At 36.8% G+C, this 22,982-nt stretch overlaps 1 protein-coding gene across 2 annotated transcripts in view; it reads right to left on the reverse strand.

Moving 5' to 3' along the window:
• Positions 1 to 20,368: 20,368 nt before the first annotated feature.
• GXYLT1 (glucoside xylosyltransferase 1) overlaps positions 20,369 to 22,982 on the reverse strand; it is a 29,637-nt gene continuing 27,023 nt past the window's right edge. For both annotated transcript variants that reach the window (XM_063446928.1, XM_063446927.1), the window contains one exon: positions 20,369 to 20,938. In XM_063446928.1, the coding sequence (XP_063302998.1) occupies positions 20,777 to 20,938 (162 nt within the window). In that variant the 3' untranslated portion in view covers positions 20,369 to 20,776. The remainder of the gene's footprint in view (positions 20,939 to 22,982) is intronic.

Consider the following 22,982-nt stretch of genomic DNA (forward strand, 5'->3'; position numbering starts at 1 on the left):
GTCTATCCTACAAAAGTGATTGTTCCATTTTAAACGATCAATAAAAATAGCCTTTTTGCTATAATCTACAGTTGTAATATTTGTGGCTTCTCTGTAACTATTGCACAAGAGATTATAGATTTTCTTAAACTCGAATGGATGTAGGTGGTCTGAGTCCTCTTTTCATATATAATTTCCAGGCATTAAATGTAATGGGGAGGCAAAATGACTTATCCAATAGTGGTTTGAGCAGTTTTAAAATATATGCTGAGTAAATACACATATCAGTCTAATGACTACATTAATGTTAAACACAAAGGAACACATTGATTATGTCTTAAAACCTAAACTTCTGCTGAGGTTTATCTGTTTTGTAGATTTCCCGAAAAATAAAAGATTATAAATACTGACCGAACAGTGTATTGTGTGATGTTTTTCTTATAATTTAACAAACACAGCTGTAAAGGACAATAGCTTTGCAAATTTAAAATACGTACAGGGTGGAGATGTCCATCAATTCATATATTCCGTCACTGTAACAAATTGATTTTTAGTGAATATACTCCAGGAAGAAAAGAAAAATGAAACAGAACGCAGGAAATATTGATTTATACGCATTGATTTAAAACTCCAGGGTACCAAGTGATTGCTTACTTTGAGAAAGGTTCGCATAGGTGACTTGCTAACATTTCTGCATCGACCAACAATGAACATCAAATCTCAGAAAACATTAAGGAATAATGATAATCACTTCTTTTATATAATGCCAAAAGTAGAAAAATGTTGGTTCCTCCAGGCTTCAGAAAAATATCCATATTTATTTTTCTCTGATACCTACTCATTACACACTATTTACGCTTCAGTAAAAATTGAAATAGAATCTTATTTTTTAAATATTTTTTTTTCAACAGCAGGAGATACTAACATAAAAGAATTAGCCATTTATACACACACGGATCATTTGAACTTTGTTCCTCTGTCTCCAATTCGAACTCAGTTTGGTTTTATCCCTTCATCACAGTGCTCCAAAAGCCTAAATCACAAATCAAAGCATCGTAAGTGCCAAGGTTCGAAAAACCAAAATCAGGTACGTGGACCCACTAATGCTTTCCTATGCGATAATCTGCAGTAGTGAAAAAAAATTTCTGTGGGTCTAATTCTTTAAAAATGCGCTTGTTTCTTCACAACTCAAAAGTACTGGCTTGGGCGCAAGTCCACATATTAGCCTCCGATTCTGTAAACCTATGATGATGATCCTCCCTGCAACTATGTGTACCGGTTCATTTAACCAATGTTCTAGATAGATCAGCCATTGCAAAGTCCGGCCCCTCAAATGTTGCTAAATTACAACTCAACCCATAATTCTCGATTCATCTATTTTAAAATCTAGAGGGGGTAGAGTTTGAGATGCCTGCTCTAGACGAATACATGAAGCGTAAAAAGGGTAGCACTGAATGTACTAAGAATGGAAAGCTATTAAGAATTTATTTGTATAAATATTTTTTCTTGCCATTGCATGCTGGTGAATGGAACTAAAATATAAGTTCATTAGCAGATAGTGCTATCACACAAATGAATTGTACTGAATTTAATGTCATTGAAAGGGTGAAATGCTAAGTTGACCCTACCAGGAATCAAACCTGCAATTCAGATGTCTGAGCAGATACTTTAAACAAGTTTGCCAACTGTAAGCAAACTTATCATCTTCAATTATTTATTGTGAACGTGCTTACTGCTCTGCACTTTTTGTAATACTCAAGGATTTATTTTTCTTCCAGTACCCCTGACGTTGGACAGCAGTCCTAATCTTGGTGGAGAGGTGAATTCTACCCATGCATCTTTGCACATGTACTTGTGGGTGCTCCAATTTATATTGCATTATTCATTCTGCAATATTCATTTTTTATTTTTTTATTTTTACATACATGTGAATCTTGAAACTGTTTGCAGATTTGTGAACTCCTACGAATAAATGAGTGGTTTGTTAAGTTGTATCTAATTGGTAAAAAATAATAATTTAAAATAATCTGTACCTTCCAATTTTGTTTTAATATTCTCTCTTATTTTTGGTCTTGTTTCCTTGAATTTTTGTGTTGTGGGTTGAGAAAAGGCCTAATAATTAAGTATATATTATTTTCTTTTTCACGTAGTTCTGATTTTGTTATGTATAGAATATACTAAACAAAAATGTCAGTACCCCTGACATAAGAGCATTATAGTTTACAGATGTAATCAAGTATGTAAAAAGTATGAAATATTACATGTAACAATACATTAAAAAAATGCTAAAACACAAAAAAGATAAACTATGAAAATAATAAAGATAGTGTATGTTTCAATCTTCACCACTTAGTAATCATTACATAGAGGCACTTAGTTGGTTCAGCACCATGGACAGGGTTTGTGGTATATGTATAATGGATACGATGCCAAAATACCAGAGTATTGCAGTATGCACTGATACCTTTTTTTTATTGGACTAACATAATATTTCAAAGAGAAGCTTTCGAGATGTTTGGTGTTCCACATTCATTTGGATACCTACTACGGTCGGTGTAGATTTTTTATCCAATGTAGAATAGTCATAAAGAATGCAGGTCTTGGTGCAATATACAAAATGTAGTCTGTCAAATTAATGTAGTCTTTTACAACTAAAAAATATTGCATCAATTACAATAATGGAGAATCCATCATGAACATAGTTAAAATTCAGACACCACTGGTATTCCACTGTGAAAGCTCCCCTTCACCAAACATAGCACATTTTGACTTGGAAATCTCTTCCCCCAAAATGCAGAAGACATTACCAAGTCAAGATCCATCAAATGTGGAATGAAGAGGAACCACCACTAGAGGATACTAAGGCCCTCTGTATTGGACTTACTTTGAGATATATATATATATATATATATATATATATCCTATATTCTTTCTGTCAATTCTACATTGGAGAACATTTCACACAAGTGGGCATTTTTTTTATTTTTTAGTGTCTTTAATACGATTTTCTGAAATACATAATTCAAATTAATTAAATCAAATGTTGTGACAGATATTATAATATACTTTCTACATAATTTAAAACACGTTATTTTGCTTTTGTTTTTTTTATAAGTTGTCGTCATATTGGGACAAAATGTCGCCTTTGCTAGATGTGCCAGTCTCAATTATTTCTTGTTTTTACATAGTTTACAGAACCTGTTGTAACAGATGTTGATTTTTTTGTTCTGTAAGAGAAGTTATCAAATAATACTTTTCCTAATAATCTTAAATAGATTTTTGAAGATTCGTGGTCATTGTACAACCTACAAAGTTGAAACATTGAATTGAGAATATAGTTGGATTAAGGTACAGCTGGATATTAGCTGTTTTACCCGTTAATAATGTGTCCCACTGAATAGGATCATAGTCGTCTCACTAACGAACGTGTCTTTTTCTCCTCACCCACCTTTTCCAGCACTTCAGCCTTTAATGTCTTGTTCTGCAGGTTGTGTCATGTTGGTGTTCCACATTTATTTGATAATCCTTTTGATGACTCAATTCACGCAGACAGAGAACTTCAAACTCTTTAACTTAGGTTTATTTCACAACAAGCTATGGCAATTGTTGGATTTCTAAGGCTGCCTGCTGACTTCGGCAGTAGCAGAGATATTTTAGAGTTGAATGCATTTCAAAGTTACAAAAACACTTTTTGTTTTTTCTACAGGTATACAGCTAAAATTTAATTAACAAGACCTTCATTCATCTTCTATAAAAAAAAAAAAGTTGGACCCCACCAAGCTTTCATTAAAATCCAGTGTTTAGATATGACTCCAACTGATAGGTGAACCCCCCAAGGTTCATGTTTTATAGCTACCTCTGACTTGCAAAGATTTATCATATCATTTTAACAAAGAAGATCATCTTTACTTAGCATTAAGATTATAGTATTCACAAATAAGCTGGTCTTTCTTCAGCTTTAGAGATGACTATTTCATACTAACCCTGTTATACAGCTATTCATTCATGGTCTTCACGAACCTTCTAGAACCCAGTCCTACTTTGAGACCCTTATCATGCCATCCTGGGACAGCTCTTAAATGCCGCACTGTGAGGACATGAGAGAAATGCTAACAAAAAGGTGTTGAGCACCATTAGAAGATAACTCATTAAAATGTATTCTTTTAATATAATCTTTATGCTATAATATACCATCTTTTCATTTGTTTTGAATTCATTTATATATAGATTTTCAAGAAATGATTGCCTACTTTACAGTGATCTTTGTGTACCTTGGGTCAGAATGTCGGTTATCCCGGCCAATGGTCAAGTTTTTTCAACTACACGATGCTTTTCAAAATACAGAGTTATTTCTGGCTGCAGTGTTTTCTGTCAGACGTTTTTTACAACAAATGGATTGTTGCAAAATAGTGAGAATTGCCTGGGATAACGGACATTCTCGCCCAAGGGGCATACAAATTCTCCAATATTTTTAATATACCTGAATTAAAAAAAAAGAGAGAGATGGTATTTATAATATAAAGAATATTTTAAAATATAAAATAAATATTAATATTAATAATAAAATTAATACAGCTATGCTTTAATTGAAGCTGTGCTATAGAAGACCAGAGCAGGAACTTTTGCCATTATGGGGTGTTTCTGCAATGTTGTAAATATGGTTGCCTTGGGTAGTTGGCCAACAAGGCTGTCTGTCAACCAGTAAATAACTTTGACTTTTATTCCATTCTGGTTGCGGTGTATCACAAAAGAAACCCAACGTTCTACTGACACATCCTAATCCAACCCTTTCTTCCAAACTTCATAAAACTCAGTAAAGAGATGCATATCGTTTAGATATCATTTCCTTCGTGCCGTAATTATTTATATTCCTTGGTCAACGCTACATTATGACACATTGTATCGTTCAAGCAAAAAGTTGTAAAATTATAGCAATACGTAAGGACGTCATCGGAAGATAAGTTGAAACGCCAACCTTATTGATTTTCTGTGTGAATTAACAACGTTCAAAGATGAAAGAGAAAAGGGAATACTAGGTGGATTAAAGAAAAGAAAAGTGAACTTCGCATGGATTATAAACAAATGAAAATGTGAAGTGTATAAAGCACAGGTTGAAATCTCTACTTGATCAAAGACAAATGGTTTGTTTCTGCGTCTGCTTATAAAATGCATTAAACAAGCAATGGCAGACGCGCTTGACTGACCTCATTCAGAATATGACTTATTTTCAAACTCCACATGCAAAAACTGGTTATTTCATTTAGATTTTTTGTTTCAGTCTTAGGACTACAATATGGAAATCGAATGAAAGAAGATATAGTATTTTTTTATTTTTTTTGCAACCCGTTCTATTATGGGGCTGCATTTCCAAAGTAAGTAGAAATCTTTAAAGGGTTTTGAGAGAACACACTTCTATATCTGCGGGTTATACACAAATAATTTGAGAGCTTTTTGATTTTTATCAGAAGAGCACTTCAAACAGGCTCTGTATTCACTGGGGAAGACGAGAAGCTACAGCCTTAATGCATAAAGTTTCTAGGCAACGTTAATGTATTTTGGGAACTCAAGACTACCAGCATCTGCTAAATAAAAGGAATGAACTATTAACAGACATGACTTGATAAAATGAGTGTCCCGAATCACAAAAAAACATAGAAAAAGCTGTTCCTGTATACAATGGAGGCCGTCTTTTGCTAGAGGCTTGGCATCCATCATTGAAGTATAGTTAAGTTTACCAGTACATTGCAGAAAAATCAATACAATGCATCAGTACTGACTGGGATTTATTGCTTTGCTTGTAGCCAACTGTCTTTATTGATAAATTGGAAAAACATCTGACGGACTCAGGTAAAAATAAATGTTAGAAACCTGCCAACCCCATTGAAAGTGATATTTCTTGGAGTGGGAGAAGGGTTTGGAGTGTCCTGTAACACAATGAGGCTTTGCTATGATGGTTCCAGGTGGAAAACAAAGTAACAATTTTTTGAAGCACACCATGAAGTACTTTTGTTTCCTGTTGTGTGGCTGAAATATATAATAATAATAATACCATCAACGTAGTAATATAGTATTTTAGGTTTAAAAAAAAAAAAAAAAAAAAAACTATCAAATTCACTTTTCAGACATTTGCTTCTGGAGGAACCATTCCCTCTCACCCATCGCACTCTACCAACTATCCAATTGTATCTTAAAAATAATAGATTCCAAAGTAATTTCTTCTCGGAGCTCATTTGGGATGAGTCAAAAGTCAGAACCTACCCGTAGTTAAAGGACCACTATAGTGCCCTGAGGGTGCCCCCACCCTCAGGGTCCCACTCCCGTGGCGCTGAATGGGGAGGAAGGGGTTAATCCCTTCCCTCTCCTGACGTCACCGGCTAAATGCGCATGCTTTCCTATGGATGCTGGTGTCTTCTCACTGTGATTTTCACAGTGAGAAGCGCGGAAGCGCCTCTAGCGGCTGTCAATGAGACAGCCACTAGAGGCTGGATTAACCCTCAGTGAAACATAGCAGTTTCTCTGAAACTGCTATGTTTACAGCAAAAAGGGTTATACCTAGATGGACCTGGCACCCAGACCACTTCATTAAGCTGAAGTGGTCTGGGTGCCTATAATGGTCCTTTAATTACTCACCTACTTTAAGTCCCCACCTCCCCAGTCCAGCTCTCTGAGGGAGCTCGAGCTGCAGCTGGAATGGTCAGTTGTTTGGACACACACTGTGCATGGCCCATTTCAAAGATATGAGTGGAATTGTCTGGACTATCCTCTTATTCATCAGTTACACTCATAAGATTTTCAGGACAGGGGTTTGTGTGCTAAGATTGGACCTTATAAACCACTACGAGAAAGTCCTGATTAAGGGAGCTTCCCTCTTGGTCTTGGAGGGCCACTCCATGGATTAGCTGTCGAAATATTAAAGGCACGTTAGTTTTTAATGCATTATCTAATATCTATACAATGTATAATAGTATGATTCTATAGGTATAGGTTTATGTCAGAGAAAGAATTTGTGGCAGAATAGATGTGGTTTATTGAAAAGATAATCCATATGGTGTAGAATTGAGAGAGTTGTAGAAAAATGTAACGTAAGTGGCTAGAAAAAAAAAAAATATTCTACATGCATGGACCTCAGGGGACAAGCCAACTCTGGGACTGTGCCAAGGAAAATTGTTCCATGTATTTAGAATGGACTGGATTGAAGCTTCTCAACACAGGGAATGAAAGGTTATTATTATTTTCCAGAACTGGGAGATCTACATAAGGACCTTAGAAAACTACAGGAAAACAAAATAAAATATATATATGTATATATTTTTTTAATGCAACAGCTGGTACGCCTTGTGAGCCCTGCAGTGGTGACCCCCAGTTTGATTTGGTTGTTGGGGATGGATGGAGAATGTCCATAATGTCTATTTTCTGATACAACAGGAATCCATATAGTCATTATGTCTCTTAATGTAACCACAATTTAATAGCAAGACAGGCTATAAAAATAACAAATACAAACAAACACAAATAAATTACGGAAAGAATTGTATTACTAAAAAAGAATCATAACAGGTCAATTTTAAAATGAAACCTTTTTTTGGTAGCATTGTATACATCGAACATAACAAGAACAGTAAATTGTAGTTTAAAATATGCTGAAAAACGTACAGTTATTAAATCTACACAGTATAAATAACCATCTCGCTTATCATTGGTAGGAGACAAGTTTACAAGTCTTCCCACAAGGAAATGTTATTAAAGCCGCCTCTTAGGTGGTCTGTGTAAAAGCAGCTTGCAGTGTCTTAAAAAGAATTGTGTCAATAAAAAGCAAGCATTTCTAAGAGACTAAACATCATTAATTTTTTATATGGTTTTTAATTGGTTAATGCAACAATTAAATACTTTAAGGCAAGATGAAGGTATAAATGCAAGCACGGTGTTTTTTTTCATTTCTGAACAGAGAAAGGCTGATCAAATGAAAATTAACATGGACACAATACAACTCATAGTTTAATTACATGGATTATGCTTGTTGCCTCTAATAATAAGAAGACACACAAGGAGTCCTCTAAAATTAGAGCAAGATACGGACAGATTGGCTTTTCACTTTAAAATATCCCAACTCAGATGTGATCACTTGTTTAACACACCAAGACCTGACACTTGAATGGGGTTATAGGACATACATCACAACATTTCAGCTCATGAAATTGGGGTGGGTGGGATTCAGAAGGGGCATTGACACGAACCGCGACACAGCACAAATCATGTCACTGTTGATGCCCCCAATAGAAAGACTACCCAGTAAAGTGGTGGTCCCATTTGGAAATGGGGCGGGGACTAGGGTCACCCATAAAAGGGGTGGACTCGCCACCTGACAGGCATCCTGGCCAGCCCCAGATTCCTGTTGGAGCAAATCAATGAAACTTCTCAGTGTGATGTTTTGTTTCGCTTTAGCCATTCTCTTGTCCCAGCTCTAGTACACCCTTCCTGAACAGTGCACTCAAAATTTCCCAGAGACGGTACACACTCTGATGGCTCAAGCACCAACATTCCTTTATACAGTTTTCTTTGTACACAGTTCCGTTTTATTTGCTGCTTTTTATTTCGGCATCTTGGTAATACAAATTGGGCCATAAAGCAATAGGGATCCCAAAAGGTAGATCTCCAGATGTATTAAAACTGCATCTTCCATGATGCTCTATCATTCTAAAGGCATTCTTAAGGCATGTAAACCATCATGGAAGTTTTAGTTCTACCACATCTGGGGGTCTACCTTTTTGGCACCCCTGATAAAGCACAATGGCTAGTCTAAAATTAGTTGCCCTCAATGTTAGGGGCCTAAATACCCCAGAGAAACATTCTATATTCTGTAAGGAATTAAATAGATCCCAAGTCGAAGTGTGCTACTTCCAGGAGGGCACTGCAACATGGGGTGGTGATTATAATATTATGAAGGATTCAGCACCAAATAGCACATCCAAAAGTAAAGATGACAGCTGCTACATAAATAGTTGCACTCACCCAACTTATGGATTGCTGACACACTCTACACCGCTCAGTGAGGCATTTTACTTTTTACTCACACACTGCTCAGGTCTACACTACACTTGGCATGTTTTTCATAACTCACAGGCAGTGGGGGAACTACCGCGGTCGCAGGGGTCACAGATGCGACCGGGCCAACACTCCAGGGGGCACAGCCAGCCTGCGCACCCCTGCGACCGGCGCCATGTGTTGCGGCCCTGGTCCGCACAGTAGAACCAGTGAGGCCGCATTGAAGGAGTCCATCGGGGGGGTCTATGCTGTTAGGGGCACCCGGTGGCAAAGCATTATCAGGGGGCCCGGTCAGCGCTGCGGCGCTTTAACAGTGCGACCGGGCCCCTGTGATGAGATCAGATGCTGGGAGGAAGTGACTGCCCCGCGCAGGAGGAAAAGGAGGGAGTCAGAGTGGGAACACTGACTCCAATCAGCCTGAGCCGACCACTGGACCCCAGGGAACGTCACCCTCCTACACCGAAAAGGTAGAAAACAGGAGGGTGACTAAATATTTTTGCATGTGTGTGCTAGTGTGTGTCTGTATGTATGTGTCTGTTTGTATGTATGTATATGTGTGTCTACATGTCTGTGTATATGTATGTGCGTGTATGTATGGGTCTCTGTGTGCGTCTGCATGTGTATCTGTTTGTCTGCATGTGTGGGGGGACGGGGACGTATGGGGTGGGAGGTAGACATATGGGGGGACCCCAGGGCAATTTTCGCACCGGGGCTCCGTGGTTTCTAGTTACGCCTCTGCTCACAGGCAATTTTATATGCTGAATGAGGCCAATAAAGGGAACATTACATATTCTGACCATGCCCCAATCACCACTATGCTGATGCACCCCAACATGCCACCTCTGTCCCAGCGATGGCAGCTAAACAAATCATAACTAGAGGACCTCAAGGTTATAGTAGAAGTGCAGGCCACACTAGAGAAATAATTTAAACTAAATGACACAAGAGACATATCTCTCCCTTGGGTTTGGGAAGCTTCTAAAGAGGCAATACGAGAAGTTCCAATCCATTTTGGAGCTAGAATCATAAAGGAACGTTCAGCTCAGAAACTCTCCCTATACCAAAAGATCCACAGCCTTGCACACACACAGTGCAAAACCTTCCAGATCACTTTTAATCAACTAACCACCACGAGAATATAATTATAAAATCTGTTAAACCTAGAAGGACATTGCCATTACCACGACATACATTTTACTCATATGAACATATATGTAGTTAAATGCTGGAGCTATAACAAAGTCACAAAGCTATTTTTATTTCTTAAATTGTGGATCAGATGGGGCTACCCATATTTTAAAGGACCACTATAGGTTCAGGAATACAAATGTGTATTGCTGACCCTATAGTGTTAAAACACTATTCAGCCCCCTGCATCCTCTTACCCCCTTAAAAAGATGTAAATCTGACCTTTATTCCAGCACCTGCTACGCCCTCTTGGATGAGATCATCAGAATTGACAATCTCAGCCAACCCAATATTTTCCTATGGCAAAGCATTGGTTTTGCTGAGATAGTCAATTCTGAAGATCTCCTCCAAGCAGGCGGGGTGAGTGGGCGGGAATTAAATGTTTTACCTAACTATGACGATGAAGAAAGATTACATTTGCATTTTATGTTTGTTTACTGGAATTTCAGTTTTATTTTTCCATTATACGTACCACTGTTATGACAAACCTTGCAAAGCCATTTACATAGCTTTCTATACTGTTATCCATAATTGTATTACTAGACTGCTTGTCAGATTATGTATTGCAAATACTCCAATAAAGATAATTTGAAAAAAAATAAAAAAAATTTAGATTTTCTAGATATTTGCAACAAATATATTGAGTGTTTATTGCATGTTTTTATGGATTGTGAAAAATGCATGAACTAAAGGAAGTCTATCTCAGACTGGAGTGTCCATAAAAAGGAAAGAAACTTCATTTTCAAAAGCATCTTTTGCTCACTTCTAACAACACCCATCTTGAAGCCTGTTTAGAGGTATAGATGTCATCTGGGATGGGATGGATTTCAAATTTTGTTATTAGAAGTCATGTAAAAAAAAACAGCATAATGCAACGTTCACTTTTGTCCCCAAAGTCTGAATCTAGATAAAAAATGATGGTTCGGTACACAGATATTGAAACTAGAGAATATTTTTTCCACTTTAACTTTCACACCGGATATAAAGTGTAATTAACGTAGCTATAACAACCCTATAGCTATGCAGTATTCATCTTTTAAAATATACGAAGCAAAATAGAATCCCATGGGTTCATGCAGCGTATCATGATATTTTCAAAGAACATTTAATTATAAAAATGCACTGGTGGGAACAATACTTTCTGAAAATGAGAGGGATAGGAGCTGTAGCAGTGCTCAACATGCTAGTCTTCAAAATAACGGGCTAGGGCACCTTAAAGCCATAATCAAACTCAAGACTTCAATGAACCTCAATAGTGACAGTGAACTAAAATATTGAACTGGATGGATCAGAATATGACCTGCATCCTTCCGTATGTTTTCGATTTAGAAATGCACCTCTTAGATTGAGGTGATCAAAATGTTCACTTTTAAAGTCATGCTATTTTTTTCAGACATGATGTTCAGAATTAAATGTTGAGACCTATTCTTTTGGCATCTGCAAACAAAATGGAATAGAATCACAGTCCCTCTGGGGGAACAAGTAAATATCACTTTATTTTCCTCTATGTCTGTCACTCTTTATATAAATAAATGTATTCAGTGGGGGTATTCCTATGACACAGCGATGGTTTCCATGATTTTCACTCTGGAGTGGTCCTTTAAATTTTATAAATGTAAACCCTTTGCTTGGTGGGTAACAGTCTGTTCTACTACACCCCTAGTGGCGTATATGTGGCAGTGCACAAATACACAGACCCTCTAATCCAATAAATGATGCATTTAACACACTGGCATGCATTAAGATACTAATATATTTTCAATACAGCCAACAGGTACAGCAGTTAGCCAGTCTTGTGCCAGCTCATTAATAGTATAAGTTGTCACTGTATTTACATTACAAAATAAAACGCATCTTTTTTTGTAATACTGTGCCTAAACAAGATCTTGAAGTTCCTTGGGGTGACAATTTTTTATTTATTAAATTGACGTGTGTATGTTGCTGTATTCTGCTTGTGTCATTTATAGATGCTGCAGTTTATTTTCTTTAAAGTGTTGTATTTGTGCATATGTATTGTATATGTTCATGAGTAGTTTGTGGTATTGTGTATGGTACCTATGAATGTGGGCTGTGTATGGGATCTGCTTGCAGAATTGTGTGTGTGGATTATATGTCACTTTGGGTCTGGTGGTGTTTGTATGTGTAGAACTGCTTGTGGGTTGTGTGCGTGTCTCTGGGTTGTCAGTAGTGTTAGTGCGGATTGTGTGGGTTTGTGTGTTGGCTATTTGTATTATTTGTATGAGGAGGAGGCTTATACTCCAGCTCTGTGTATACCTAGCAGGGTGGGGGTCTTCCCTGGGGTTCAGTGGCCAGGTACAGGGTCAAGGGCAGGAGCTGCAGTAGCTCTTCTCTAGTGCAGATTACCCTTCACAAGTGCTGGAATGAAGTGACCTGAGATGGCAGTGTTGCAATGTGTAAATTGAGGATTTCCCTTCACCACCTGTAATCACCCCTCGGTTTGCACTAGCAGATACCTTAAGTTCCACTGGGACAGCCTGTTTGTCTTTGGCAGCCTTGAGCATTGTACAATGGCACCTCGAGTGCAATGCATGGCACATGTGCCGTAGGTTGCAGATTCACCTTCGAAATAAGATCAAATTTTCTCATCATTACCACCAAACAACTGCATCAGACACACATATATATATATATATACACATACACACACACACACACACACACACACACACAGAGAGATGGATTACTGCAGTTGATTTTCCAACACACAGTAGATCTTATTGCAACTCTCAAGTTTCATGAATCCGTTTTTAAACATCTGTGGTATCTTGGCTTCAAACAACATTTAACCCTCTTTGTCCAAGACTTAAAATACACTATATACATAGGATTCACCAAGTGACCTACTTATAATCTGAATATTTGTGCATATATTGGAATCATGTAGCTGAGAAATAAGATAAAACCTGAAATTATGTGATAAAATATACCGCTTTACACAAGGATATTTTAACTGTGGTTTAGATTTAAACCAGCCCCCTCCACCTACCTTCTGTTCTGGGGCAGGGGGATTTACACTATTCATTTATCACTCTCCTGTCCAGACTGGCAAGAGATATTTGTACTGTACTTAGCTCCCAACAAAGAAATAAGCACTGCCCTTTATGTAATATATGTACCTTGAGATGTTCTGTTATGTTGTTGTACACCACATTCTAAAACAATAATAGTTTCACAAGGACATTTTACAATCTGTGATAACCAAACAGAGAATATTGTGCACTAGACACATCAGTCAGCCTCTCTACAATAAAAAAAAAACAAAAAAAACCCTCCCAGTTAATTGGAATCTTTCAGGCAACTATGCTGCAATCAGCTACTTTGGTAATTCCCTTGGGTACTTATTTAATAAACAGAGATAACAGCCATCACTAGTTAATGACTGTGGCAGTTTATGGAATAACTTACTGGGATTTATAACAACAGATAATTTGTATCCAGGAATCCCCACAGGTAACATAGGAAATAGTTAAATATATACATTAAAAGATTAACCTTTTATAGAACAAAAATAAAGAATTGCTGTATTTTGAAACATTTGTATTACCAGATTATCAGTACTTTTTAACTCATTAAAAGGGAAAACGTCTCACTTAAAGGAATAGCATGACTTCAAAACATGAAATAAAACCTTAAAAATAACTTACAATTAGTTATAACATTGTTTTTTGGGGTTTGTTTTTATGTTGTGCTCATTTTTAAATTGTGTACTAAAGGGATACTAAAGCGTATTAAAGGGATACTATAGTGTATCCCTTTAACCCCTTAAGGACCAAACTTCTGGAATAAAAGGGAATCATGACGTGTCACACATGTCATGTGTCCTTAAGGGGTTAAAGGGATATTAAATGTGTATTAAAGGGGTACTATAGGGTAAGGAATACAAAGCTGTATCCCAACCAGCATTGTAAGGGTTAAAAAAACCAAAAAACATTACTGTACTCACCCGATTCCAGAGCCAATCTCACTCGGCGCTGGGTCAGTGCTCCACCACCTCATGAGGACATCCAGCATCAGTTAGGCAACCAAAATTTGCCTAGTCTGATCGACAGCCACTAAAGGCAGTCTTAGTCCTGCAATGTAATTATTTAAGTTTCTCTAAAGCTGCAATTATTTACTTTGCAGGACTAAGGAGAATAGAGACATTGCACCCAGACCACTTCAACGAGCTGAAGTGGTCTGGGTGCCTATATTGTCCCTGTAAATATTTAAGAAATTACTTCATAATATAGTTTATCCCTAGTAGAGCCACAACACACATTGTATTACTGCATTAGAGAAGAAACTGAAATAGTTTTTCTGTTCTTTTACTATATACTAGAAAAGGGAAAAGCTCATAACTATGATTGACAGGGAGCCAGAACGGAGTCTCAGAGGTTAATACCGAGGAGTGAATTTCTACATTTAAAGTTTATTGTTCAGACATCAAAAACAGATTTGTTATCTATAAGGGATAATTTAACATAAAAATAAAAATCCTGGGGAGTAATGGTACCTTTTAAAACTTATTTTATAGGAGTTTAAACAAAATACGGTTAAAAAAAAATATATTGAAAAAGCAATTAGTAGTTACCAAGATACTCCTTTAATTTTTCATCAATGGAATAACATAGCTACAAAAAAAAAAAAATTATATTGAACAGAGATCCGTTAGGAACAGTCAATAATAAAAGCGGATTTATAATTTGCAGATTAAAAAGGAAAAGAAAAAGGAGGCAAAACAAAAGGAAAATTAACACAATTAGAGTAATTGGCATGCTAAAACGTTAGTAACCTCATGCCATAAGATTAGAAGATAATTACAACCCGAACAGCTGCATGTGCTGCTGTGGGACAATTATGCCAAGCAGTGAAGTTGCATATGGAACCCCAGATAGGCAATTTACCAAGTGCACCAGCGATTATAAACACGTCAGGTGGTTGATTTCACAACGGATTCTCAGATTATGTACCTTGTGAACCTACCATGCTTCTTAACTTTATTCAATTTCAATAGCTTTTGAGATCCGTGAAGATGAAAAGGCATGTTGCGTAATGTCCCATTTGAGACATCACCTCTTACCTTCCGAGTTTTCACAGCATGTGGTTTATAAAGCATATGCAAAATTTACACAATGTAACAAACAAATAATACTCTAAAAGTAAAAAGAAGTTTGATAAAAAGCATTGATTCCAGTCAGAGAAACAGATTTTATCATAGGAAATATGTACACACAGATATAAAATACACTTCCAGTACATAAGTCAGTATTTACATTGATTCACAGAATTTCACACAGGAAATATCTTTAGGGTAAAACAGTACAGATATCAACTTAAATACAGGTCAACGGTGGACATTGACTTTAATGTAAACACAAGTCTGTTAAATGACTTTAAAAAAATTACATAATGCAAACATTGAAAGTCAAGTAAAATGCACGAATGACTGTTCTTTTCGTAATCTTTGGCAATATTAAAACCATTTACGACAAACAAGTGAATTCCACAGTTCTTTTTATCCGTAAGATTTATTTCCAAAACATTCATACATCATGCAAATACATAAAATAACAAGAAAAAAATAAATCAGTGCCACCTTATAAAACACACTCAAGATTTATTTATAAAACCCAACATTTAAGTCCCACAGGATCTATGTCAAAATGTTAAAAGTGAAACAAACATGCTACACACCACTGAACTTTGTATAAAGTCAATCACCATGAAACACATGGGTGCAGAGAAGCTCGCAAGTTACACTTAAAGGAACACTGTCATACAAAAGTTTTAAGATCTTAATATTATATTTATGTTATAATATATACCATCTCATTTTTTTTTTCATGCATATTATTTTTTTTAAAGAAATTGTTTCCTACCATTCTCACTTCCCCTATAAGACAGCCATCTTTATATGCATCATTGGTCTAATTACCAGTTATCTGACCTGATGCTTACTATTGGCAATGGATGGTTGCAAAATAGTGGGCAATGGGTCAGATAATGGACAATCTGATAGACGGTGCTAAAAGATGGCTGTCAGAAAGGAGGAATGGGCAATGTAGGCAAGTGGTTTCTTCAAAAAATTCAAAAATACATTAATTTAAAAAATAATGAAATGGGATATCATAAAGATTATATTAAGATATTAAAAAATGTTGATGTGAATGGAAATGTCTCACTCCACTGGCCCATACCACTGTACCATCGACAACCTGCAACATTTTGCAGGATAAAAGTCCATTGTAGTCATTGGCCAGAATTCACATCAGCAAGGAAATGAAAGCCAAATGGCATTCAGTGGATTAGAGAGATCGAGTGAGAACTCGGACTTGATTATGAATATAAAATACAAGAATATGGATATCCCAGAGTGCATGGTTGGATCAATAATCAGGAAGTTGTTGTTATATGACACCACCCAGCCAATGCCAAGAAAAAGCTGTTTTTTCAGGACCCAATGCTCAAGCAAGTAGGTCACCAATGACACAATCCACAGAGAGACCATCAGTCCCTTCAAAGATCTTATAGGGTTCTGTAGCTGAAAACGTAATATTGAAGAAACAGTCAGCTATAACAGCACTCATTACTGATCTGTATGAGAACATGGCAGAAAAAGCCATTACTTCAAAAATACCATATGAAATCACGTCTGGAGTTTGTGATTAAACATGAGAGTAGGGATCGACCGATTATCGGTTTTACCGATATAATCGTCCGATATTCGGTATTTTCGGCAATATCGGTATCGGCCAATAGGGATACCGATATTGCCGATAATACCTCCCAGGACCGCCAAGCTCATTACAAGCCCGGCGGTCCTGGGGAGAGCGGGCAGCAAGCGTTTACTCACCTCCCAGCCGCTCCTCTAGCTCCCCAGTGTAAATCTCGCGAGACCCGCGGCCAGCTCTGACGGCCGCTGGTCTCGCGAGATTACACTGGGGAGCTGGAGGAGCTGCTGGGAGGTGAGTAAACGCTTGCTGCCCCCCCCTCCCACAGCTAAGCCAATGCCACTGGACCACCAGGGATTAACATATCCCCCCTCCCTGGCAAGGCAACAAGCAGGGAGGGGGGACAACAAAAAACAAATAATAATAATTAAATATATATATATATAAAAAACATTTTTTAATATAAAAAAAAAATGTTTAATAAAACAAAATGCCCCCTCACACATACACTCTATTATACACATACACTACACAAACACACTGTGTATATAATTCAATAGTGTGTGTGTGTGTATAATAATGGAGTGTGTGTATATATAATTCAGTGTGTGTGTATAATAATGCAGTGTTTGTATAGTGTGTGTATATATAATTCAGTGTGTGTGTATAATAATGCAGTGTGTGTTTGTATAGTGTGTGTGTATATAATGCAGTGTGTTTGTATAGTGTGTGTGTGTATAATGCACACTATACAAACACACTGCAATATACACACACACACTGCATTATATACACACACTATACAAACACACTGCATTATATACACACACTATACAAACACACTGCATTATATACACACTGCATTATATACACACATACAAACGCACTGCATTATATACACAGTGTGTTTGTGTAGTGTGTTTATATAATTCAGTGTGTTTGTGTAGTGTGTTTATATAATTCAGTGTGTCACTACACACACACACTCTGCATTATATACATACACTATACAAACACACACACTCTGCATTATATAAAGACACTACATTCACTATACACACACTCTGCATTCCTTATATACACACACACTACACAAACACACACACACTTTGCATTTAGTATATACAGCATTCACTTTACGCACACTACCTACACACTACACAAACACTCTGCTTTCATTATATACACACTAGACAAATACCCACTGCATCCACTACACACACTAGACAAATACACTGTATCCACTACACAAACACACACAAACACACACTGCATCCACAACACTCAGACTGCATCCACTACACACACACACACTACACAAACACTGCATCCACTACACACACACTGCATTCACTACACGTGGCATGTATATTTTGTGCATTTACCTTTAGAAATAGTTTTTATTTTCCAAAATGGTAAATGTACAGAATATCGGCAAATTATATCGGCTATCGGCCTAAAAGTTCACAGAATATCGGTATCGGTATCGGCTTTAAAAAATCAATATCGGTCGATCCCTACATGAGAGTACCCACATTGGAAGGTGGTAAAAGATTTTGGGTTTTTTCTGGCCATTTGAGTGATTTAGAGCAATGAGGTCCAACTAACCAATCGAAAAACCAGGTGTAAATCCATGAAGAACTGTTAAAATACCATCTTTATTTATACAAAGTGCTTTTCGAAGTGGAACTGAAAAATATAGTTTTACGTTGTGAGATATAACGGAAACCATTTAATTGTTTTTTTTTTATGGGGAGTAAGATTTTTTTTTTTTTTTTTTAGTTACACATACACTTAATTCATATGTGATTGAAATAATTAAGTATTTCAGATTTATAGAACAGTTCCAGAAGGGTAATATAAAAGGAACACCATAGGGTTAGTAATACAAAGCGGTATTCCTAACAAAATAGGAATCCACTGCCCCCCTCAGATGAGTAGACATCAAATCCTAAACACTCTGCAAACAGTAAACTGCGTGTGTTGTAATGACATCCCAGAAGGCCCATGAAAGCATCTTGAAGGGTCTCTGTCTCCTCAAACTTACTTTTCTCCAATTGTTTCCTCTTCTCTTCCTCTTTCAGAATCTGTTCTTCTTTTCTGATCTATTTTTCTTTAAAAACATAGGACAAAGTAGGGACACTACTTTGTTTTATGTATTTTTCCTACACTTGACAATCTTGACAAAGGGTGGAGCTTAAGGTACGCTGCACCTTTTGTCAAACCTAGGAAAAATACATAAGACAAAGCAGAACTAACTTTGCCTAATATTTTAAAGAGAAATATCAGAAATAAAGAGCAGATAATGAAAGAGAAACAAAAGGAGAAAGAGCCACTTAAACTGGTATGGAGAACCTGACTCATGTCACTCTTACCGGTACAGAGAATGGATTCCACTCTAAACGCGCAGTTTAACTAAACTGTGTGATGATTGTCAGAGATCCTTTGTAAAAGATACGATAAGTCATAATCATGACAATTAAAATAAGGCACAGAAATAGATAATATGTACACATTCTTTGAAAAAAAAGAAAAAACACCCCATTAAAAATAATGTAAACAATGTTTCACATTTATATATAGAAAATACCACTATATTCTCTACCTTGCATACAACCCACTTCATATAAAAAATATGCTTGACCCATAAACCCACCTCTGTGATTACAGGTAGTGATAAACAAAGACACCTCTGTTATGTATTGCTAGTACTATGTATACCTAGAGACATACGCAGATATACGTATACAGAAAGATATTGGGGGAATAGGAAGGGGGGTGGGGGTCACTAAAGCGAGTAATGAGAAATGACAAGTGAAACTTCCTAAAAACCAAATAATGGAATTGGAAACAAACATTCTTTGTACTAAGCAGTTTTAACCTAAAATGTATAATTTTCATGTCAATTCTACAGCATTCCTGGCTTAGTGAGAAAAAAAAAAGTTAATGGTATATGTATATATTTTTTATATTGATATGGTTATAGAATTTAAAAAAAAAAAGATTTTTTTCTAGTTTTTACCTTCATTTACTGAATGGTAAACAATAGATGAACATCATTTGATAAATATAGTTTTTTTTGTTTCTTTTTACATTGTCTAACTTTACAGCATGTTAGTATGCATTTAAGGAACACTCCACACACATAATGCACTTTAGCTTGCAGAAGTGCTTTATGTGTCTGAAGTCTGTCATTTTCATGACAGCTTACACAAGTGCCGATTACAACATTTTTACAATTGGGGTCACCTCCCTCAATCAGACAGCCAGGGAGGTGTTCTTCCCTTTTCACTAGCTAATAACAGACGCGGCAGGGAAAAAGGTCCCCCCTTCTCAATGATCTGTACTACGCTCAACGAGAAGCCTCTGGTTAAAGCATTCCGTAGCAATAAGTGAAAGGAAAAAAAAATAAAAGGGAGGGCAGACAGCAGTCATAGAGCATTAGCAAACAGTTTTTGCCATATAATGCCAAATAAATCATGCAGAAAAAAAATATATGCATGTTTATTTGGGGGGAGGGATATGCCTAGTAAACAGTTTTAAAAAAATTATTAAAACAAAAAAATGAAAAGGTCAATGGAGTGTTCCTTTAAGACAGCATCATACAATATGCTCAATTTGGCTTGAATGCAAGCTACATAATTGTTACTTACTGTAAAACCGATTTTCACCTTTAAATGATAAAATTAATCAGTTATTGTTAAAGCACGGTGGGTCATCCGCAGACAGTTTCTTCATTTCTGTTGAACTGGCACACTAGATTCCAGTTGAAAACGTGCCCAGCATGTAGTGCATCTTCTGAACGCAGACATAGAACGGTTCTAAGTTCTGTTCATTGTTCAACCGCACTGCGTTGACAAAAAAATAAATAAAAAGTCCAGCCGTTCCATTAGAGATCACCTTCCATTTGTTTGCCGTGCATAGAAATCTTCAATGCTTTTTGTCAACTGCTTTGTGAATAGTTTGTGTATCCTGCCACAGTAGGTGTGCATTGTTTTCTCCAATTCCAGTTGTAACGGAAACAACAAAGAACTGACAAGGTCATCTCCAAATGAGTACTGCGAAAAGATGAAAATGTGACATATTTAATGTGCCTGCCAAACAGAACATAAGAACATCTGCAGATCAGCCGTCCTTTTCTTTCTACATATTTATACAAATAGTATTGTGTTTGCTCTTATAAAACCATTCAAAGTTATAAGGTATACCAGATATATTTTATTTTTTACCCGGGATAAAAGATCACTTGCAATTCCTTAATGAGGAAAACAAGCGCTACATATCAGAGAGAAAAAAAAACAAAACAAATATTGGCACAGTAGGTGTAACCCTTCATTAAAATCTATGCAACCCTATAAGATGTATATTTTATAAGTAACTAATTAAAGTCTCCATAATTATGATATCTGCAATGTTAACATTTGCAATTTTAACTGAAACCATTAAAATAAGGTTACGGGTTATAACTTATTGTAATTTTTTTTTGTTCTTAAAAAATAGCAGCTGAGGTTCTATTAATAAAATTGGACTGGGGACTTGTCACATTGGCCAACATGAGAAGCCTAGCACCATGGAAGCATGCTTGGACCTATAAGAGGATACTGCATCCCAAGCAGTCGCTCAGGACCTTAAAGGACCACTATAGGCACCCAGACCACTTCAGCTTAATGAAATGGTCTGGGTGCCAGGTCCATCTAGGATTAACCCTGCCTGCTGTAAACATAGCAGTTTCAGAGAAACTGCTATGTTTACAAATGGGTTAATCCAGCCTCTAGTGGCTGTCTCATTGTCAGCCGCTAGAGGCGCTTCCGCGCTTCTCACTGTGATTTTTACAGTAAGAAGACGCCAGCGTCCATAGGAAAGCATTGAGAATGCTTTCCTATGGACTGGCTGAATGCGCGCGCGGCTCTTGCCACGCATGCGCATTCAGCCGATGACGACCGAAGGAGGAGGAGAGTCCCCAGCGCAGAGGGAGCCCGGCGCTGGAGAAAGGTAAGGATGTAACCCCCTTCCTCCCCCTTCAGCCTGGCGGGAGTGGGACCCTGAGGGTGGTGGCACCCTCAGGGCATTATAGTGCCAGGAAAACGAGATTGTTTTCCTGGCACTATAGTAGTCCTTTAATGGTTATAAAATAGTCATTGGCATAGAAGCTCAAAACAATTCTAGAGGAAACTTTATTCTCTGTAAAAATAGACAGCGAGACATGCCAATAGGGACAGGTGCACTGCAAAACACAAGTGATATATACACATCCATACATGAAAACCATAACAATATATTGGGCTTCTATAAGAAGCAAATTAAAATATTTCTCATTTAAAGACAATGCCAGAAGTGAAGAATGTTTCTTTGTCAGAACGACTGTTCCCTTTGAGTATGTCGCCGAGGAAGAAAAGAAAGGATTTTATGGAAGTGTTCTCTTTCCGTGTAGAGTAATCTCACATCCCCAAAAGTACCTTTTTTCATTTTTACTTGCACATGATAGCCTGTTATACGACACCATTAAAATATAGTATTGATTTCTGAAGGTTATACACAAGGCATCTCACATTACAATGAGCACCAATACATTTTACACCTCTTTAGTGGTTTTAAAAGCAATAAATTGTTTATTAGGAGACATACTGGTGGGCTGGAAGAAAAAGACTAGATTTGATTGTCGGAAACCATGCATAGATTCAAAGCAATAACCTCAACAAAAAGTTGGCAAATACCCAGACTAAGTCATCATGATATTCCTAAACCAAGTTGCTACATAAAACAACGGAAGTAGTTCATCCTTAAGGAGGATTTGGAGTTGGGATTTTGACGGAATAATTTCTCCCCCAAAAAAACTTCTGTAGAAAGTGCTTACGTGTTATTTGAGGTACAATCTACTTCCCTTGCTATGCTTATGTGTCAAATGACTGAAAAATATATACTATAATTAGGTTTCCATGTACACTGTGAGGGAAAAAAGTATTTGATCCCCTGCTGATTTTGAACGTTTGTCCAGTGACAAAGAAATGATCAGTCTATAATTTAACGGTAGGTGTATTTTAACAGTGAAAGACAGAATAACAAACAAAAAAATTCAGAAAACCACATGTCAATAAAGTTATA

This window comes from Pelobates fuscus, chromosome 3, assembly GCF_036172605.1.
Source record: "Pelobates fuscus isolate aPelFus1 chromosome 3, aPelFus1.pri, whole genome shotgun sequence".
NCBI classification, from domain to species: domain Eukaryota; kingdom Metazoa; phylum Chordata; class Amphibia; order Anura; family Pelobatidae; genus Pelobates; species Pelobates fuscus.